Genomic DNA, 18,635 nt, shown 5'->3' on the forward strand with positions numbered 1-18,635 from the left:
TAGTAAGGCATATTGTACTTTCTAATTTTGAATTTAGGGATTCATTCCTTACTAGAGACACTTTGAGAGTAGGAATCCCTTATTTTTAAAGTAACTAACTTATATATATTACATAAAAAAATCGTAAGGATTGAGGTCATTTCAAAGTTATTCTCCTTAACATTTAAAATAACACAAATTTTTATATGCGGTCTGTTGTACCGTGCGCTATGCGACAGAGGTTACTTGAGTTTCTTGGTCATGGGTTACTTGAGTTTCTCAGTCAGGGGTTACTTGAGTTTCTCGGTCAAGGGTTACTCGAGTTTCCGGGGTTACTTGTTTCTCGGTCAGGGGTTACTCGAGTTTTCGGGGTTACTTGAGTTTCTCGGTCTGGGGGTTACTCGAGTTTCCGAGGTTACTTGAGTTTCTCGGTCATGGGTCATTCGAGTTTCCGGAGTTACTTGTTTCTCTGTCAGGGGTTACTCGAATTTCTTGGTCAGGGATTATTCGAGTTTTTCGGTCAGGGGTTACTTGAGTTACAATTTTTTGTATGCGGCTTGACCAAGAAACTCGAGTAACCCTAACTTAGTAACCCTTAACCGAGTGAACTCCTAATAACCCTTGACTGAAAAACTCTAGTAACTCATAGTAAAAAAAAACTCAGATAACCCCTGTCGCATGATGTAGCCTACTACATCAAAAAGTTGCTGTTAAAATAATAAAAAAAATTAAGGATATTCATGTGTGTAATAGCTCTAATTTCTTATTACAAATTTGTTTTTTTTTTTGTTTTTTTATTTTTTTTTTTATTTTTTTTTATTTTAATTTATGGAGTTAATTAGTCAAAACAATACTACTTCCGTTTCATATTTTTTGCAACGTTAGGAATATTTTATGTCTTATAAATAATACCCTAAAGTTACAAAAAAAAAATATAAAACGGAGATACTATAATAAAAAAAAAGGTAATAGGATGATTTCTAACAAATTTTGCATTGATGAGAGGGGTATTAGATCACCTGTGACCTGTTGCCCAACTCATGTGGCTGGCTTTTCATGTGGTGTAGAATTATCAAAGGCGGCGTTCAAAAGAGGGCATTGAATTTATATGCTTCTATTTCAACTTTGTCTTGCGTGTCTTTTGGGGTAGCATTAGTTGGTCTTTTAATTTCGAGATGTCATCCCAATTCCCAAACAAACACTCCTATGTTTCAAAGGTGTACAAGATTTTTTTATTTTTTATTTATATCTCTCTAAAATAAATATCCATTTTTATCGGCACGTTTATCAATATAGCTTATTAATATTGTATTATATTTAATTATCATTAACCATAGATTAACACAAAAAATTGAGAGGAGAAATAAGCCACAATCATACAATCTACTCGCATTATTTTAACTTATAACTTATGCTCTATCTTGCTCTAATAGGAGATGTACTAAAGTCATTTCCTGAAATATCATAGAAGAGGTCATCACTCTTGCACAATGCATACACAACATCTACCATACTCGGCCGCTTTGAGGGATCCTTATTAACACAAGCAATAGCCACATTCATCATGTTTGTCAAGGCATCAACCGAGCATGACTCCTTTTGAAGGAACTTGTCTATCCACTCCATCAACTTCTTCACCTTTTCGGTATCCTCAGTGTAGCCCCAAATTTCATGGGCACTAGCCCAAAGTACTTTTCCATCATCGTCGATGGCCTCCCTACCCGATAGCAACTCGAGCAAGACTACTCCAAATGAGAAGACATCCATCTTTGGAGAAACTATACCATCAGTCAAGTATTCGGGTGCAATGTATCCTTGGGTGCCTACAATGTGCATTGTAATAGCGTTGCACCCGGACCTTGCTAGCCCGAAATTGGCAATCTTGGCTCTCATATTGGCGTCTAGAAGAATGTTGCTGCTCTTAATGTCTTTGTGAACCACTTGTGGTCTAGTATGCTCATGGATGTATTGAAGACCATTTGCAATGTCGATTGAAATCCTTAGTCTAGCTTTCCAATTTAATTTTCCCTTGTTTTCGTGTAGCCACGAAGAAAGAGATCCATTTTCGATGTACTCGTAGACAAGGTAGCAACTAGCATCCTCAGGGTCTATGGAAAACCCTTCCAACCTAACAAGGTTTCCATGATTCACCTGCAAAAAATAGGAAGATATTGTCGTAAATATAAAAAATAGGGGGATATTGTCTTAAATATACTGTTTTTATAATGCTAAATTGATGACTAATATTGAAAATTATTGTGCGTGACACAAGATCTAACAGCCTATAGCACCTATTTGAGTATGAGTCAAGATGACATTTGCAAAGAATCATACACTTATCACTAGTTGTTGCCATAGAAATGATTAATAACCACAATCATAGACTCATAGCAATATAATACTCCTATTATATTAATAGTGCCACCAATAATTTTAATAAACTCACAATTTCTTAATGGAATCTATAGTCAATAATTAGTCAACAATTACCACCTAACCACTATGTTTACTAATGATATCTTCACTAACCTCGTTTAATTTAAAAAGACTACCTTTTTAAGTCGTATTAGTCTCTCATCCACTCATATTACAAGGGTTTGTTTTATTACTATTTTTATTCCACAATACACATGCAAGTTTTATCCCATTGGCAATTTGGCATCATTATTCTTCAAGGAGTTTAATTTTTATTCAAAAGAAATTATAACTAATTGGGGATCTTATTTTCAAAAGAACATCTTGCATAAGCGGTTAGTCAACAAGCTTATTATTATGCATTTATACATAGTGTTCAAAGTTCGTATTTTTTTTTTAAGTGATCACTCTAAGTTAACTAACATGTTGAATGTAATTATCCTTAATCCTTTTTTGTGTTTGAGTAATTATGTAAAAATGGCTAACTCAAATTACACATATTCTAACATTGGCCTGGCTAACTCAAACTACGCATATATATGTAGCTTTGACAAAAACGAGCTCGACTCTACATTAAAGGCCTGTTGACATTTAATGAACTGAATTGAACTAAACTAAACTAAACTGAATTGAATTGAGCTTAAATGAATATTTTATGTGAGAGGGAAATTAAGAGCTGAACAAAACTGAACGACAGAGCTAAACTGAACCGATTGAAGCTGAAATGAACTGAACTGAAATTAAGTAAATGTGAACAGACCCTAAATATGAATGTATAGTAATATGCTGGATCGGATTTATTCAAATACGAAGTAATTTATGAGGTTTTCAATTGTATGTTATAGGCACAATAATATATACTTATATAAATTATTCTAACAAATAATATAAAAGAACCTTTTTACATCAAATTAGACTAAGGTGTCAGTTTGGTTCACAAGGGAATTAGAATTTCCCATGAATTGCAAATATATGGGAATTTAATTCCTATAATCAAATTCATGGGATTTTCCAAAAATTGTTTGGTTAACAATGAGGGAAGTTACTTCCCAAGGGAACTTCTACTTACCTAGGGGGGGGTTAGGTAAGTGAATTCCTACATTTTGTGGGAACTCAAAATTCCTAGGAAGTTCCACTTCCCCCATATCACCAAATTTTTGCCAACCAAACAACATACAGTGCAAAATTTGTAATTCCTAGAAAGTTTCAATTCCCATGTTTTATTATGTCAACCAAACAAGCCTAACAATACGAAGTACAAAGATGAGTGAGCTTATAAACTTTCCTTTAACAATTTATATTATTCATCATTTAATTTCACCAATAAAAATAATTTATTCTTGTAAATTAACATGTACAACAAATCAATAAATATAGATTAAAATACCTTTCAAAATAAATAAATTAATTAAAATAAGGTTATAAGTTCAAATTACTAACCTTTTGCAAAATCTTCAATTCTTCACAAGCATTCCACTTCATCTTCTTAATCACATGAAACTTTCCATCAATAAAACCTTTATAAACAGAACCTTGAATCACATTTTTCTCATCAAATCCATTAGTAGCTTTTCTCAATTCATCAATTTCATAAATCTTATATTTATCCAAAGTATCAGAAACATCAGCCAACAACAAATTCTGTTCTAATTGCTTCACAATCCTTCTTTCACTACCCTGTTTTCCAAATTTCCCCTGTTTTATCCCTTCAAAATCTCTCTCCTTTGACTTTTTCCTGTTGTCAACTTCCCTATAAACCAACAACCCTGAAACCAAAACAAGCAACAAAACACAAACACCTAAACCAACACTTAAACCAACAACAACCCCTTTATGATCATGATCAATAGTAGTAGAAACCACCACAGTTTGATTTGTGGGAACTCCAGGAGGTTGATTGAGCTTAACAAGTTTCGAAACCGGAACGAAAATCGTGTCGTAAGGGTTAATATCATCCCCATTTACATCAACAATAGACTGTCTTGTTACTCGAAACAAGGACGCAATACTACTCAAACTATCATTAGGTTGAAAAACATAAGTAACTAAGAAATTTACACGATTTCGAAGCTGAGTAGTGTTAGGACACTTACAAAAGATGGGAAAATAAGCATTACTACCAATAGTAAGGTTAAAAATATCAAGAGTAGGGTTAACAATCATAGTAGTTTCATAAGTAGTAAGGTTACCAAAATGATTAGATGAAACATAATAGAAAGTATCAGCTGGTTTTATGTTGTAAGTCATGTTAGCAAAGGAAATGGACTTAAGGGTTTGGTTACGAACCGGGTTGCACCCGCATGAGATGGGGATGAAAAGGGGTTGGTCCGGGTTGAGACCGAAAGACGGGTTGGCTATGTTGCTTGGTTCAGAGATGGTTAGCCGACTCACGTTGAAGAGGTCAGCAATGGAGGCTAGGTCAAGGTAATCAGGGGGTTTGGGTCTGTATAATACATAGGTTTGACATGGGTATTGGCTAGTGTTGGTGTTACAAGTGTAGCCAAATGTGTGTTTTTTGTTAATGGTTGGTTGGGAGTTTGAGTGGTGGATTTTGTTGAGGATAAGGAGGAGAATTAGATAGGAAAAATGGAGGATTTTTGGTAACATTTTTTTGTGGGATTGATTGGTTTAAGGGTTTAGTGTGTTTTAGGTTTTTTGGGTGGTGAAATGAGGATGCATATATAAGAGAGTGTTGTAACTATTGTTGGTTGAGGAACAAGTTGAAAAAGTTTTGTTTACTAGTATTTGGTCAAGAAATTTGGATTACTAGAGTATTGGTCAAGTGCTCATGGGGTCATGGTATGTACTACGTAGAGTTTCATTGATTTGAGGGGCCTTTTTGTTGAATAAATATTCTAGTGTTGGAGTTGATAGGCATTTGGAAACGTATTTGTTATGGCATTATTTTTTATATGCTTATGCATAATATACAAGAGTCAAATTTGTATACTACGTATGTAGATAGAAAAAGTATTATAATATATACTTCGTATAAGTTATTGCAATCTATATATAAATCAAGACTTTTATTTAAGTTAGAATTATCGATCTCTTATTAGCTATTTTGGAGATAGTAGTTGAAATATATTTATTTATTTATTATTTATTTTTTCCTTTTTAAGAAAGTTGGAGCAAATGAACAACATTTACAATAGTTGTGACTTGTGAGTTTAGGAGTTGAGGAACATTATGATCCATCTTGGAAAGAGTCAAAAACTTCGTACTCCCTTTATGTTGCATTAATTAACAACTTTTATGATGAGATGGTATGTAGACAATGTAGTAATTAGATAAGATGTAATAAATCACCTCTGACGTGTGCCAACTCATGAGGCTTGTCGTATAGTATGGTGTTGAATTATCAAAAGTTCAAAAGTGGCTTCTTTCAATAGGAACTTAAGGGTAAAAGTGCCAAATATTGTTCCAACCAATCCGATTTGAAAAGTTTTAATTTAGATTTCGACTTGTATAGAGAAATAATTTAGTACTCGTATAACTTAAATTTAAAATAAATTCGACCTAATCGAACTTGATCCAAATACACGAATTGAATTGACACCTCTAGTAGTATTGGCTATGTAGATGCACTTCAATTATCTACATACTAAAAAAATGTGGACTAAGGTCATGTTATATACAAAATACTCCATAGTAGAAGAGGGGAGATAAAGGAATCCCTACCCCAAACACCTTTATTTGATTGGATTTGAACCCCAAATCTGTAGGATATCATGTAAGAAACAATGAATTAACATTTTGTTCGTTGGTTGTATATAGCTTTCAATGGAGTTTTATAATTTTTGATTGTTTGTCCCACATGGTACTAGTAGGAAGATGTTTTTTTAATAAATCAAAAGTGCTAATAATACATTTATAGATTTAATACTACATGAATTGGATTGAGCCCTTTAATTGGGCTAGCTTGGGTGTGTGCTAGCATTTTGGGCTGTAGAAGTGATGTTTGCTTGTATGTTTTTGCCGCGAAAAAAAAATGTATACAACTTGAAAAGCATCAGTCTAATAGGGATACAATTAGTTATCCTAAAGAGCTATTTACCAAATTAAAGTGGTAACCATCAATCTTTTAAAAATTCGGGTACATTATACACCATTTGAGTAAATTTGGATGCCATTTTTATATGGCTTCAACAAGGCGGTGGCCTTTTCTTGCAAGACCTCCCATGCTATATCGATATGCCTCTCTTCCGTTAGTGGAGCTCCCACAGCCAAGCGTAATACATACTTGCCTGACAGAACCTATATGTTTGAAGAGCAGTATGATTAGGAGCTTTGCCAATGCTACCATTACATCTGGCTAATTATGCAACTTAATAAATTTCCTAAATAATCTTAACAAGTTATTTGTAGAATAAAGTATGGCATATACATACTGTATGAGAAATGAACATCTTTCCAGTAGAGTTGACAGCTTCCAAGAGCTCACGATTGAGCTTATCACACTGGTTTTCGTCTTTGCCAGGAGGCAGCAACCGGAAACACAGTAATGCAAACTTTCTAGGAGTAATCACCTGCCCAACCGAGTTTTTAAGTTATGTCGAAAAGCATATGCTGTAAACTATGCTCAGTGATCAAAATATTGAACAGAATAGAGAAGGCACAAAATCAATAATGTAACAAAAGGATCTGTAGTTGATACAAAACACCGCTATAAATTAACTGACAAGCATGCAGAAGCACACATGATATTGAGGTGAAACTATGAAAACAGGAGAAATTTCAATTAGTCAAAATATGATTATCATCAAGCCCTGCTCTACAATGCCACAACCAGCATCACAGAAAGAAAGAAAAGCGAGCCACTTGGTGTAAAAGATTACCTCAAATCTCAAATCTTGACGAACAAGCTCTTCAAACCGTTTTGCCAATGCTATATGATTTCTAATATATGATTGCAGACCCTCTTGGCCATATAACCGCATTACCATCCAAAGTTTTAAGGATCTGCAAGATACTAATCATTACTGTTATGAAGCAAAGTGAATCAGACATCAATTGAAGTGCTTAACTGCAGATTATGATGCAATTATTCTTGTAGAGACGAGATGCCAGAAATAGTAATTAGAGTAAAGCATAATTGATTTATGTAAACTCTATTACCTGACATACATACCTCATACAAGAATTTACTATAGCTATGTCTCATAAATGAATGTTTTAGGCTAACCTGAATCGACGACCAAGAGGAATTTGCCAGTCTTTGTAATCCACAACTGTATTTGCTTCTGAAGCCTGGTAACCAGTTAGTATTTGTCAGAGAAAGAAAATCATATGCAAAGGAGATCCTCAGTTGAGATTTCTAGTTAATTATAAGCCAGAAATTTAAACAACTAATGCCCCAAAATGAAGGTGAACATCAAACTTTCAGAAAAATCTTGCTGACACTTTCATGCAGCAGAACAGCCCCATCATACAGCTATGACATAATTGACATACTCCGATACAGAGTCAAGCAGATAAACATGCAACGCGAGAGCTTACTTTGTTTCTCAAATACTCTGGATACGTGGACAAGGATTCAATCAGAGCGCTTCTGTCCTGTAAACATGAAACATTGTAAGACCAAAAGAGTTGAAAAGATACATACAGTGTCAAATTTAATGAGTTGAGCAGATAAATATGCAAATAATGTGAAGTAGCATACTCTAATCCAAAGAGCTGAGCAATCAAAGTTTGTAAGGAGCCATTTATGTGCATTCATGCAAAATGAGTCAGCTTCTTCAACGCCATCAAGATAGTGGCGAAATTCAGGACATATACAAGCACTTCCAGCGTATGCACCATCAATATGAAACCAAATTCCATTACTCTGCCGACATTTTAAACAAGAAAATCTTCTTAAGATACTAAAGATTAGAACAAGCCTAGTAAATTGTTATTATTATGAACTCCTGTACCCATTTCAAACTCTGAGAATTACTGGTTAGTCATTAGTATTTAGCTGATTACATACCTTAGCAATCTTTCCTAGAGCAAGCAATGGATCAACTGCAGTTGACGAGGTTGTCCCAATCTGCAAGCAATCTTAATGCTTATTAGTCTTGTTAGATTTCAAAATTACCTTTGGTATCACTCCCGGTATTCCAATGATCATTACAGCACACGAAATACTTGCAGAAACGGGTCAGTTGCTTAAGGTAAGTCCACCAGTAGTGATACAAACATTATTCAAATTTCTTTGTCAATCTGGTGAAACTTTAGGGTCCTACTCATTTGGTTACTGTTTTGATGCCAACCTTGGTATGGATTTTAAGAACCATTATTCTGGCCTAGATCTCATGCCGCCCTGGATATATGAGCTTACAGTATTTTACTGGTCTTAAAATTAACATTTGCTGTGCAAGTATTTTAAAGATTATACTTTGTAGTTGTTTAAGCAATTCTAGGTAATAGTCGGACTAAATCACTTAGAAAAGAGTTGGAAACTAGAAGAAAAGTGGAATTCCCGCGTCTCACTAAAACAGCAAACAAAATCAGGATTGATATGAGGTATCAGAGTAATAAGGATTGTTATTCTTACAGTAGCACATAAGAAAAGAGGTATGAGACCAGAAGCAACATCATGTGATACTGCTTCAGAAAGTACTTCAGGACTAAGAGCATATTCACTTGATGAATCCGTCTTCAAAATTCTGATGTTCTCAGGATATATTCCTGCAATCTTATGTTACACAGAAAAGACAGAACATCAGAATCAAGAATCAAACAAGTCTTACAAACGCAAAACTTTTAGTTATATTTTTTTTCGCCGGTGATTACTTTTAGCTACATTGTCAACTTTCTTCTTCACCATACTCGAACATGGGTACTTGTGTTACATTAGGCAAATAGGCAAGACTTGTGTATTTCATGTGAAGGATCCAAGTAACATAGCTATGTATTCAACTATTCTATAAACATAATCTTATGTTAGCTGTTAGCATTCCGTGATTGCAACATTGACCCTTAAGACCCCGAAAGACAAAATTCAAAATGTATTGGCAATTCAAAGCATTCTTATTGCTAAGTAAATTTGTTTCATAAGTTCTGATAATTAATCTCATTCTAAAAGGTTCATCTTTTCACCTGCTTCCTCTGTTTTTTATTCTCCAAGTAGAATATATTGACTGATCACATGTAGAAACAATTCGAAACCCTGAGCATATGACTTCAGACTAAATGACAGAAAGATGAGGATAAGAAAGAGTCAGTTACCAAATACCTGAGAACCTTTCTTTACAGAAGCATGAGTTTGATCAGCAGTATAAACAACTAGTTTCCCCAAAGAATCTTTTCCTACTTTCTTCAACATCCGATCACGCGCAGCCACTAATGAAACCAGAACTGCTTCACTGGCAGTACCCTGTATGACACCACCACCTTTTCCTGCAATATCATTGGAAGCATCAGTTTTCATTGCACCCCACTTTCATGTACAATATTGATGTCACGTTCTTTAGATGGCCGTGTCTGACACTTGAACACGTATCTGAGTTCAACACCTCTAGACGCGTCTCAGTTACATAGCATGTAACAGCACTGCATCAGTCAGACTTACCTGAAGAAAGGAAGGCATCAGGTAGCTTAAGCAATTTAGCAAGCCAATCTAGAACAATCACTTCGAGTTCTGTTGCTGCAGGACAGGTAACCCAGCTAAAGCCAACAATGTTGACACCAGCACTAAGCATTTCCCCCAGGAATCCGGCGATACTGCTGTTAGAAGGGAAGTACGCGAAATAGCCAGGGCTTTGCCAATGTGTTACCCCTTGAAATATCTTTGATTTTATATCTGCAGGATATATATGTCTCAAAATTTGTCGATTATGATTTAAAAAACATAAGACAGTCTAAAAATGGAGCTGAAATAATGGCCTAACCATTGAGAACATCTTGTAAGGATTCCGGATGAACAGGTGGAGACTCCGGTACAAGCTCACGAAGATACCCTGGCTGCATTTCACAGAGAATGCCATGTTGACGAGTTATATATTGATTGGATACGTGGGATATTATGTACAAAAATCCATTAGTCTAGCTGAATCGTGCAAGGTCACAATAATCATCTACTACGACATGATACGAGGACTAAAATGAAGACGAAGATGAACAGATAAGATATCACCAACATTCCAAGAACAAATTGGCTTAAAATTTCTCGTTTCATATTATCCTAAGTATTTCTTAGGAAAAATGCACTACAATTTGTTGGTTTTATATACGTCAATTCATTATTACTTGTTAGTTTTATAAATTAATGCAATAACAACAATGACTAACACCTAAACCTGTAACCTCATTGATGTCCTTGAATATAGTTGATAAAAATTTAGGGAGTATCATTTTACTATTGTTTTAATTCGAAAATATTCAATCTTGAAATCCACTATAGATTTCAACTTTTAGGAACATGAGACTAGCTAGAACAGGTTAAATTTTAATATCAAATATGTTACATTCATTTTGCTCATGACATATGACTGGCCTTGCCATGAACTCATAGGTAAGATAAGATAGTACATAAATTTTACGTTCATGTGATTAAGTACTAATTATGCTAAAACCACAAAAAAATTCGAACAAAAAATGCACATAAGGCCATGTTGACTTACTTTAGATACATCCGAGTATACGATAGAAGTTTTATAAAGTCTTAGGGTCTGTTCTCTTACGTTGAAATTCAGTTCAGTTCAGTTTAGTTTAGTTCAGCTCAGTTCAGTTCAGTTCAGTTCAGTTCAGCTGAGTTCAGTCAATGAGAACAAGCCCTTAGTTGAATCTATGCAAGAAATTTGAAAAATGCTACATCACCAATAGTGGTAATTAAGTACTAAGTAGTGGAATAGTGGGGACTAGGGAGTAGTAGTTTCAGTGATGAAGCCGTAACCAGGCCACTTAAACTGAATAAAGCTGTACTGTGAGTCTGTGACATTTAATTAGAGCAATCATAAAATTTTCAAGTCATGATTTATGACTACCTTTCATTTCTGATTAATTGCAACATTGTTTTTCCTTTATAAAGTATTGTACTCGTATTTGTTTGTTATTAATTGCAACCATTCTTTATTTGATAGAGCCCATTGTCGTGTAACTCGTGTTAGCTCAACCCAACTATCTAAGTTATAGTGCCCCCTCTCCCTATCCAAACTCCGTACAATAATTCATACCCACGATAAAATATGGGACCACTGCCCACCTGAGCTCTACCACTTAAGATCACACATGAAATTCTTAGTTTATCTTGCACAAAGTATATACTACTTCCATTAAATGTTATGTGCAACTTTTGGGTATTATTTGTGAGATATAAAATATTCCCAAGTTACACATAACATTTAACGGAGGTAGTATTTCTAAATAGGCAAAAACTAATGAAGGTCTAGGGGAATTGGTAAGATGCTAAAAAAAAAAAAAACTACTATATTAAAATAAATATTAATAACACCGATCGACGCGTAATTATGACATATATTTCCAAATTAATACTCCGTATTACCTCCGTCCCCGAAAAAACGACTCATTTGGCTTAAAATTTTAGTCCTAAAAAGAATGACCCATTTGCATTAAAATTCCCACCAGTTTGCAATAATATTTGTGCAAAGTTAGGTTTTCCATTTATAATTTTGTTTCCCTATGCACTTTTATTACTTTATCTCTCTACTGGTACTTTTTTACAAAGGGAATACTATTTTTAGAAATATTTTTAATGTTTGGTGTTCGTTAGCAAAATTCTATATTTAATGCACATATTACAAAAGACAGTTATAAGATTGCCCATTAATAATGTAAATATTCAAATGTTGCAATTGAAAGAAATCAAAGAATGGAGAATGTAAATGTCATATGGATGATAATAGAAGACAATTCAACGGATTGTGTAGCATTTACATCATCAATCTAACTAAATTTAGGAGGTCATTTATTACTCACCAATCACTTGAAATGCAACATGTCAAGTAGATCAAGTTTTAAACAAAATTGGCATTCTCTATCTATCTTAATGCTCCACCTTCCAACAACTTCATCCCAAAATATGTGACATTTCCCTTCGATGGCAAAGCTTACATATCACAACTTATTACACCAAAAAGGAATATGAAGGAAATTATGAACATTGTTTTTTTTTTTTTTTTTGACAAGAACTTATGAACATTGTTCTAGAAACGTTACTTTCATAAATTATATTATACAAGTACATTCTGTCTAATACTACAAATATGGAATGAATTATATTATCCATCATCAAACTACAAAAGAATATCTTTTTCACCATTATGTTTCCCATTTTCACAATTATGTTTACTAATGGATTTTTTTTTATTATTATTATTATTATTTTTAATCAAAATAAACGGAGTCTAACTGTTCACATAGAGCGAGAAAAATAATCAAAGTGCAATTTTTTAGCCACCCAATCACCTATCCCTCTCTTATTGTTACCTTTTTTTTTTTTAAGGAATCTAATATTTTTACTTAATCACCCTTCAATTCAAAAGAATCATTAATTAGCCTTTATATATTTTTAATAATTTCGCTACATTTCAATATTAAACATGCATCCTATAGTCAAAATGGCGATACTACCTATAAAAAATAATAATAATAATAAATTATGAAGGAATAAATTTGTAACTTGGAAGTTACTGATTTATTGTTGCATGTATATAAAACCTATTTTCACTTAAATAAAACTATTTTTTTTTATACAATTATAGAAACACTTTCAATGTGAAGTCTAACTACTCCACTCACTATCCCCCTCCAAAAAAAATTAAAAAAATAAAAAATAAATAAAATAAAATAAAAAAATAAATAAAAAAGCAGATGAAGGCTTAATTAATTTGTGTATCCTTACCTTAAAAAAAAAAAGTAATTTAAAAAATTGAAGTCCCCATAAATTAAATACATACGAGTAAGTGAAAATGACCGAAGAGGAAGAAATAAACCTGAACTTGGCTAAGCACGGGAAAGTTTTCAATGGTCTTGTAGTAATCAGCTACAAAATCCACCATTTGATGTCCATATTCTCTCAATTGCTCTGCATCCATGGCCTTCAACTTTTCTCCCTCCCTATTATTTATTTTCGTATCCATCACCAAAATCGCGCAATCAACAAAACCATATATGTCGTATTACACATTAATATACTAGTATTTCCGTAGATCAATGGCAAGAGATGATCAATGGTATTCTTTACAAATTTTACAAACGGGTTATGCAAGATATAAGCACTGTAACGATTAATACTAGCTAGTAGCTACCTCCGTTCTTTTTTAATTGACAGGTCGGATTTTAACAAAGTATGCAGAGAAAGGTATAGTAGGACTTACATTTTAAATTGGTGGTGGACGCCTGGTTTTTTTTACTTGTGATGGAATCGAAATTGATTGTGAGCGTTCTGACGCAGGAATACACTCACACCCTTGACACTTTATATAGCAAGATTTTTTTTTTTAATTATTTTTTAAAATTCTTTTTATACAGTATTTATTTTTATGAAAACGATTAAATAGCAACTTAACATCTAAAGTACCAACTAATCCGTTACATGGTGTAACCAAGTCAACATGAATAAATAGTACGGAGTAATTATAATTATAATTGACAACCATAGCATATTTTTATAAGATCATCAAATACTTCTTTGATCCTCATCAATTGATCGCGAAAATTGAATAATACTTCGTAGTTTTTTTTTTTTTTTGAAAGGATAATTATGTACTATGAAATACATGATATTAATTACACTATATCAATAATATTATAACTTGGGAGAATGAACTATTGAAGATACAAAAAATGAGAAAGTGGGAAAAGGAAAAAGAGAGAAGAAAAATAAAAGGTCTCCAGTTGCTCGTGGGAAAAGAAGATTAAAAAGTGAGAAATGAAAGGCAAAAAATTACCAATACTCCGTATTTGTGAAGATATATAATTACTCCGTATGAAATTGTCGTTAATGACATGAGAAACAAAATTATGCCTATAATTTACTGACTCTGTTTTTTTTCATTATTTGTAATAAAAGGGTATAAATTATTTGTAAGAGATACAATATTTCTTTATTATAAATAATTAAAGGCAGAGGTAGTATTTGCGTGTTTGATTGATGAAGCGCACAGCCACACAGGTGCATTCTAATTTCTAATTGAAAAATAAATAAAAATGAACGAACAGTGTATAAATTGTAACCCGACTTCTGCCGTTATGTCTCGTATCTTTCCATGGATGGATCGAATCGTTGACTTTTCTCATTGACTAATTATGATATTTGTAAATAACAGGACTAAAAGCTATCATGTCATGTCATCCTTAATATAGTATTTGACAATCCTTTAATGTATTTAACTATTTATGTACTCTCTTTGCTCCTTTATATTGTGGCTACTATGACGTACAACCTACAACTAACCATACCATTAATTAACTCCAAAAAGGCTTGATTATCTTCTAGTAGTTTGGATGAGTCATAAGGACTTAAAAGACATTTCAAATGCCTAATGGTGAGCCGCAAAGAATATATCTCTCGAGTAAGTTTAGCCCCAAATCTTAAGATTTGGGGGTGACATCATCATTTTGAATCTTAAGACTTATGTTTAAAACTTTTCTCATTTTTTTTTCTTAAATCTCAAGCAAGTCTCAAGTTGAGTCTTGAAATTTCAAAACTCAACTTAAGACTTGAGATTGGATCCACCTTATTGTTATTGTTATTGTTATTATTATTGTTATTGTTATTATTATTATTATTATTATTATTATTATTATTATTATTATTATTATTATTATTATATCTCGAAAACAAAAGTCATACAACCTACAATAAATTAGTGGGAAGCCGAGATACAATCTGGGTCCCCACTCCTCTAGGTATAGCAAAGCCTACCCTAGTGAATATATGAGTTGCAGCACGAGCCCCAATATCTTGCATCATCGAGAACCTTTGAATCCTCTTTAGCAACGCAACAGCCTCCCTCTCTAAATCCCAAGCGAAGAAAAGGAGAAGAGAATGAAACCATATCCAATCGCTAGACAACAAGCTTCATACTCAACCCGCTTCCGATGAGCCGCATCAGCCACAACCAGTCCCGAAACAAAGTAACACATCGACAGGTCTGAGGGCCCCGTCATTCCCTCCAGACAATCCTATGTCAACCTCCTTTCTTGTTGAAATCTCAGATCTGTAGCAAATATCAACAAATGTATCTCAAACAACATTGTGCCGATGTTTAATACCTACAATGCCAGCACACGACACCGCATGGTCGCCGAATATATCCCCAGTAAAAACCCGAGAGCAAGTAGAGCACGGTGTCGAGATAGAGAACAATGGAACACCCATCCAATAACACATCACACATCGGTATGTCTTAGCGTTCATCGTCTGACCCAATCCAGAAATAGGGACTGCCCAAAGCCAAGTAGAGGTGTGATCACTCTGCTGCAACTTCCATAATTCCGATTGCCGAGGAGACAAAGAAAAGGTGGATTCTGCAGATGCGGTAACCTTTGTGAAATATATATCTACCAATTTCTTCATGAGTATAGGGGCAGCGACCTCACAAGGATTACCTAAAATGTCAGACTCAACCATTCTAGTAAACAGACTCAACACATCCTTAAAAGCTTGACCAAGACCCACAATACCAGTACGACGCAGAAGTTGCGTCTGCAACCCAGCAGACTGCAACCGAGAAGCAAGAAAAGCATAATGACGAACATCACTCGCGGAATAAACACCAAGCCCTCCAAACGCAAATGGTAATGTGGCAAGCCGCCACTGGCAATCACCAAACCCAGGCCCCGAAGCAGTAACAATACACTTCAAGGAAGATCGAAGAGCCTCGTCGAAAACGTGCTGAGCTGCCTCGAATGCACCTGGAGGACAAGTGCGCAAGGCAAAGTAAAGTTTAGAAACTCCAGTACATGCCCTAAGTAATAACAGCTCACATTGAGGATCATCTAGCATAACAACCTTATCCATAAGCGCAATGGTCTTGGTCACCCTCTGCATCACAAGCTCGCCACTAAACCTAGAATCAGAACTAACGGGACCACCAAGCAGCTTAACACCATGCAATGGTCGAGCAATAGAAGGGGGAAAAACACCCACAAGCCTGCTTTGAGGGTCTTCTGTAGGCTAGAAAACTTCAGTTTTTTCCACATTGAGATGCAACCCAAAACGAGGTCCTTCCTCCATAATAAATTGTAGAACCTTCCCTACCACCAAAGTGTCTCCAATAATAGTGTCGTCATCTAAATACCACGTACGCTTGAAGACATACCTCAAAAGCATCTTTGATTTTACACACAAGAGGTTGTAAAACCAAAGAAAAAAGGAGAGGACCAAGGGGATCACCCTGCTGCACCCCCTGAGACGACCATAAGGTGTGGTCCCCATAATACAATCTGGCTGGATTAGAGTAGCAGAAATCAACCCACCGCGAAATACCCGAACAACGACGACGGAATTCACGTAACATGACCGCACAATCAACTAGATTGAAGGCATTTTGAAAATCCACCAACAACATAGAAAGACCAACGTCTAAACCACGATCCTTAATCAACCGATTAACAGCATGAAGAATAGCCTCACCCCCTGAAAAAATCCCAACGCCAAATTGAAGATCATCAAAGTAACTGCCCAAAGACTGGCCAACAATAACAGCATTGTCCTTCGAAACCAAACGTCGCCAAACAGTACCTACAACTATAGGACGTATACCACCACCGGGCTTGATAAGTGGTGTGAGCACTAGCAATATACTCTCCTAGTTCCATAGGACATCTGCCAGCAAGAAAGAGATTAACCAGGCGGTCACACATAAAATGCACTAAACTTCATTGTTGAAAATTAGTAAAAATTGAAAGAAAGGAAAAAAAATGATAATATTATTGTTGGAATCTTGGATAATATTATTATTTTAATAATTACTTAAACTGTATGTTCATTTTTTAAAAATAAATACTTCATATGTGTTTCAATTATATAAATACTTTATCTACCACTACTAGAAAACAGGCCGTTTTCGACGGAAGTTTTCCGTCGGAAACACCCTGAATTTCGTCGAAAAACCCGTTTCCGACGGAATTTCGTAAAAAACGGTGGTCGGAAAAAAGGTTGTAGGAAATTCGAACTTTTCCGAAGGAAATTCCGTCAGAATCACTTTTCCGACGAAATTTCTGACGGAAAATCTGTCGTTGCCAAGTTATCTGGATTTGGAAAAATCCGTCGTAAATCTCCAACGGAAACAAAGTCCGTCGAAACTTTCCGTCAGAAATTTTGTTTACAAAAATAAAGAAAAACATCGCACCACCACCGGTGTGGCGTATCACCACGCTAACCACCACCATTGTCCCCTACCGTTCTACCTCCAAGATCGACCACCACCACCGAACCCAACCCAGACCAACCAAACCCACAAACCCAAACCCAGACCCACCACTGTGAATTCACCCCACCACCACCGAACTTTCCCACAACCTTAACTTCAAAGACCCCCCACCACAACCCACAACCAACTAACCCAGATCCACCCATAATCCAAACCCTAACCCGAATCCACCCGCCCAAACCTCTACCCGGATCCACCCAACCAAACTCAAACATAAAAAATTTTGACAGAAAAAAACATAAAAAAAAAATCCAACTAAAACCCAGATTTATCAACCATCAACACAAATTTGTTTAAAAAATCCGAAAAAAATAAATATAATGAATATTTTTTAAAAAAGAGAGATACATACCTTAATTTAACCACAAAAAACCACGAAATTGGGTTTAAAAGGCCAAATTCGAACATGAAAACTACAGATCTAGAGTTTTCATGTTTGAATTCGACCTAACAAACCTTCGTTTGCACTGTTGACGAATTTTAGGGTTTGGGAAAAACCTGTTTTTGATGTTGTGGTGAAAGAGAAAGAGGAGTGAGTGGTGAACAAGAAGTAGAAGAAGGGTAAGAAGGAGAGCAGGGGATGAAGAAGAGGGAAAAGGAAAGAGAAGAGGGGACGAAGAAGGAGAACAGGGGACGAATAAGAGGGGAAAGGAAAGAGAAGAGGGGACGAAGAAGGGGGAACAGGAAAGAGAAGGTGCAGAGATGAGGACAAAGGAGAGAAGAGGACGAAGGAAAGAGAGGCGGAATTAAGTGAGTGGGGAAATAAAAGAAAGAGAGAAGGTGTAGGGAATAATTTCAAGCATTAACCCCTAGCTTGAACCCCACTGTGATCATACACTAAAGTACGGAATAATTTCA

General features: G+C 35.0%; 2 protein-coding genes across 2 annotated transcripts; both read right to left on the reverse strand.

Moving 5' to 3' along the window:
- Window positions 1-1,290: 1,290 nt before the first annotated feature.
- Window positions 1,291-5,280, reverse strand: LOC110728030 (serine/threonine receptor-like kinase NFP). Its single transcript, XM_021907635.1, has 2 exons — window positions 3,835-5,280; window positions 1,291-2,130 (listed from the first exon to the last, which is right to left on the reverse strand). Exons 1-2 carry the CDS (start codon window positions 4,999-5,001, stop codon window positions 1,396-1,398), a joined length of 1,902 nt encoding a protein of 633 aa, XP_021763327.1. The 5' UTR covers window positions 5,002-5,280; the 3' UTR covers window positions 1,291-1,395.
- Window positions 5,281-6,272: 992 nt separating this feature from the next.
- LOC110728031 (tyrosine decarboxylase 1-like) lies at window positions 6,273-14,385 on the reverse strand. Its single transcript, XM_021907636.1, has 13 exons — window positions 13,716-14,385; window positions 13,332-13,455; window positions 10,269-10,341; window positions 9,950-10,180; window positions 9,614-9,777; window positions 8,933-9,073; window positions 8,366-8,425; window positions 8,057-8,221; window positions 7,894-7,950; window positions 7,580-7,644; window positions 7,233-7,356; window positions 6,786-6,923; window positions 6,273-6,651 (listed from the first exon to the last, which is right to left on the reverse strand). Coding segments are annotated over exons 1-13 (1,500 nt in total). The 5' UTR covers window positions 13,718-14,385; the 3' UTR covers window positions 6,273-6,495.
- Window positions 14,386-18,635: the final 4,250 nt, after the last annotated feature.

Source organism: Chenopodium quinoa, unplaced genomic scaffold (genome assembly GCF_001683475.1).
Source record: "Chenopodium quinoa cultivar QQ74 unplaced genomic scaffold, ASM168347v1, whole genome shotgun sequence".
Lineage (NCBI taxonomy): Eukaryota > Viridiplantae > Streptophyta > Magnoliopsida > Caryophyllales > Amaranthaceae > Chenopodium > Chenopodium quinoa.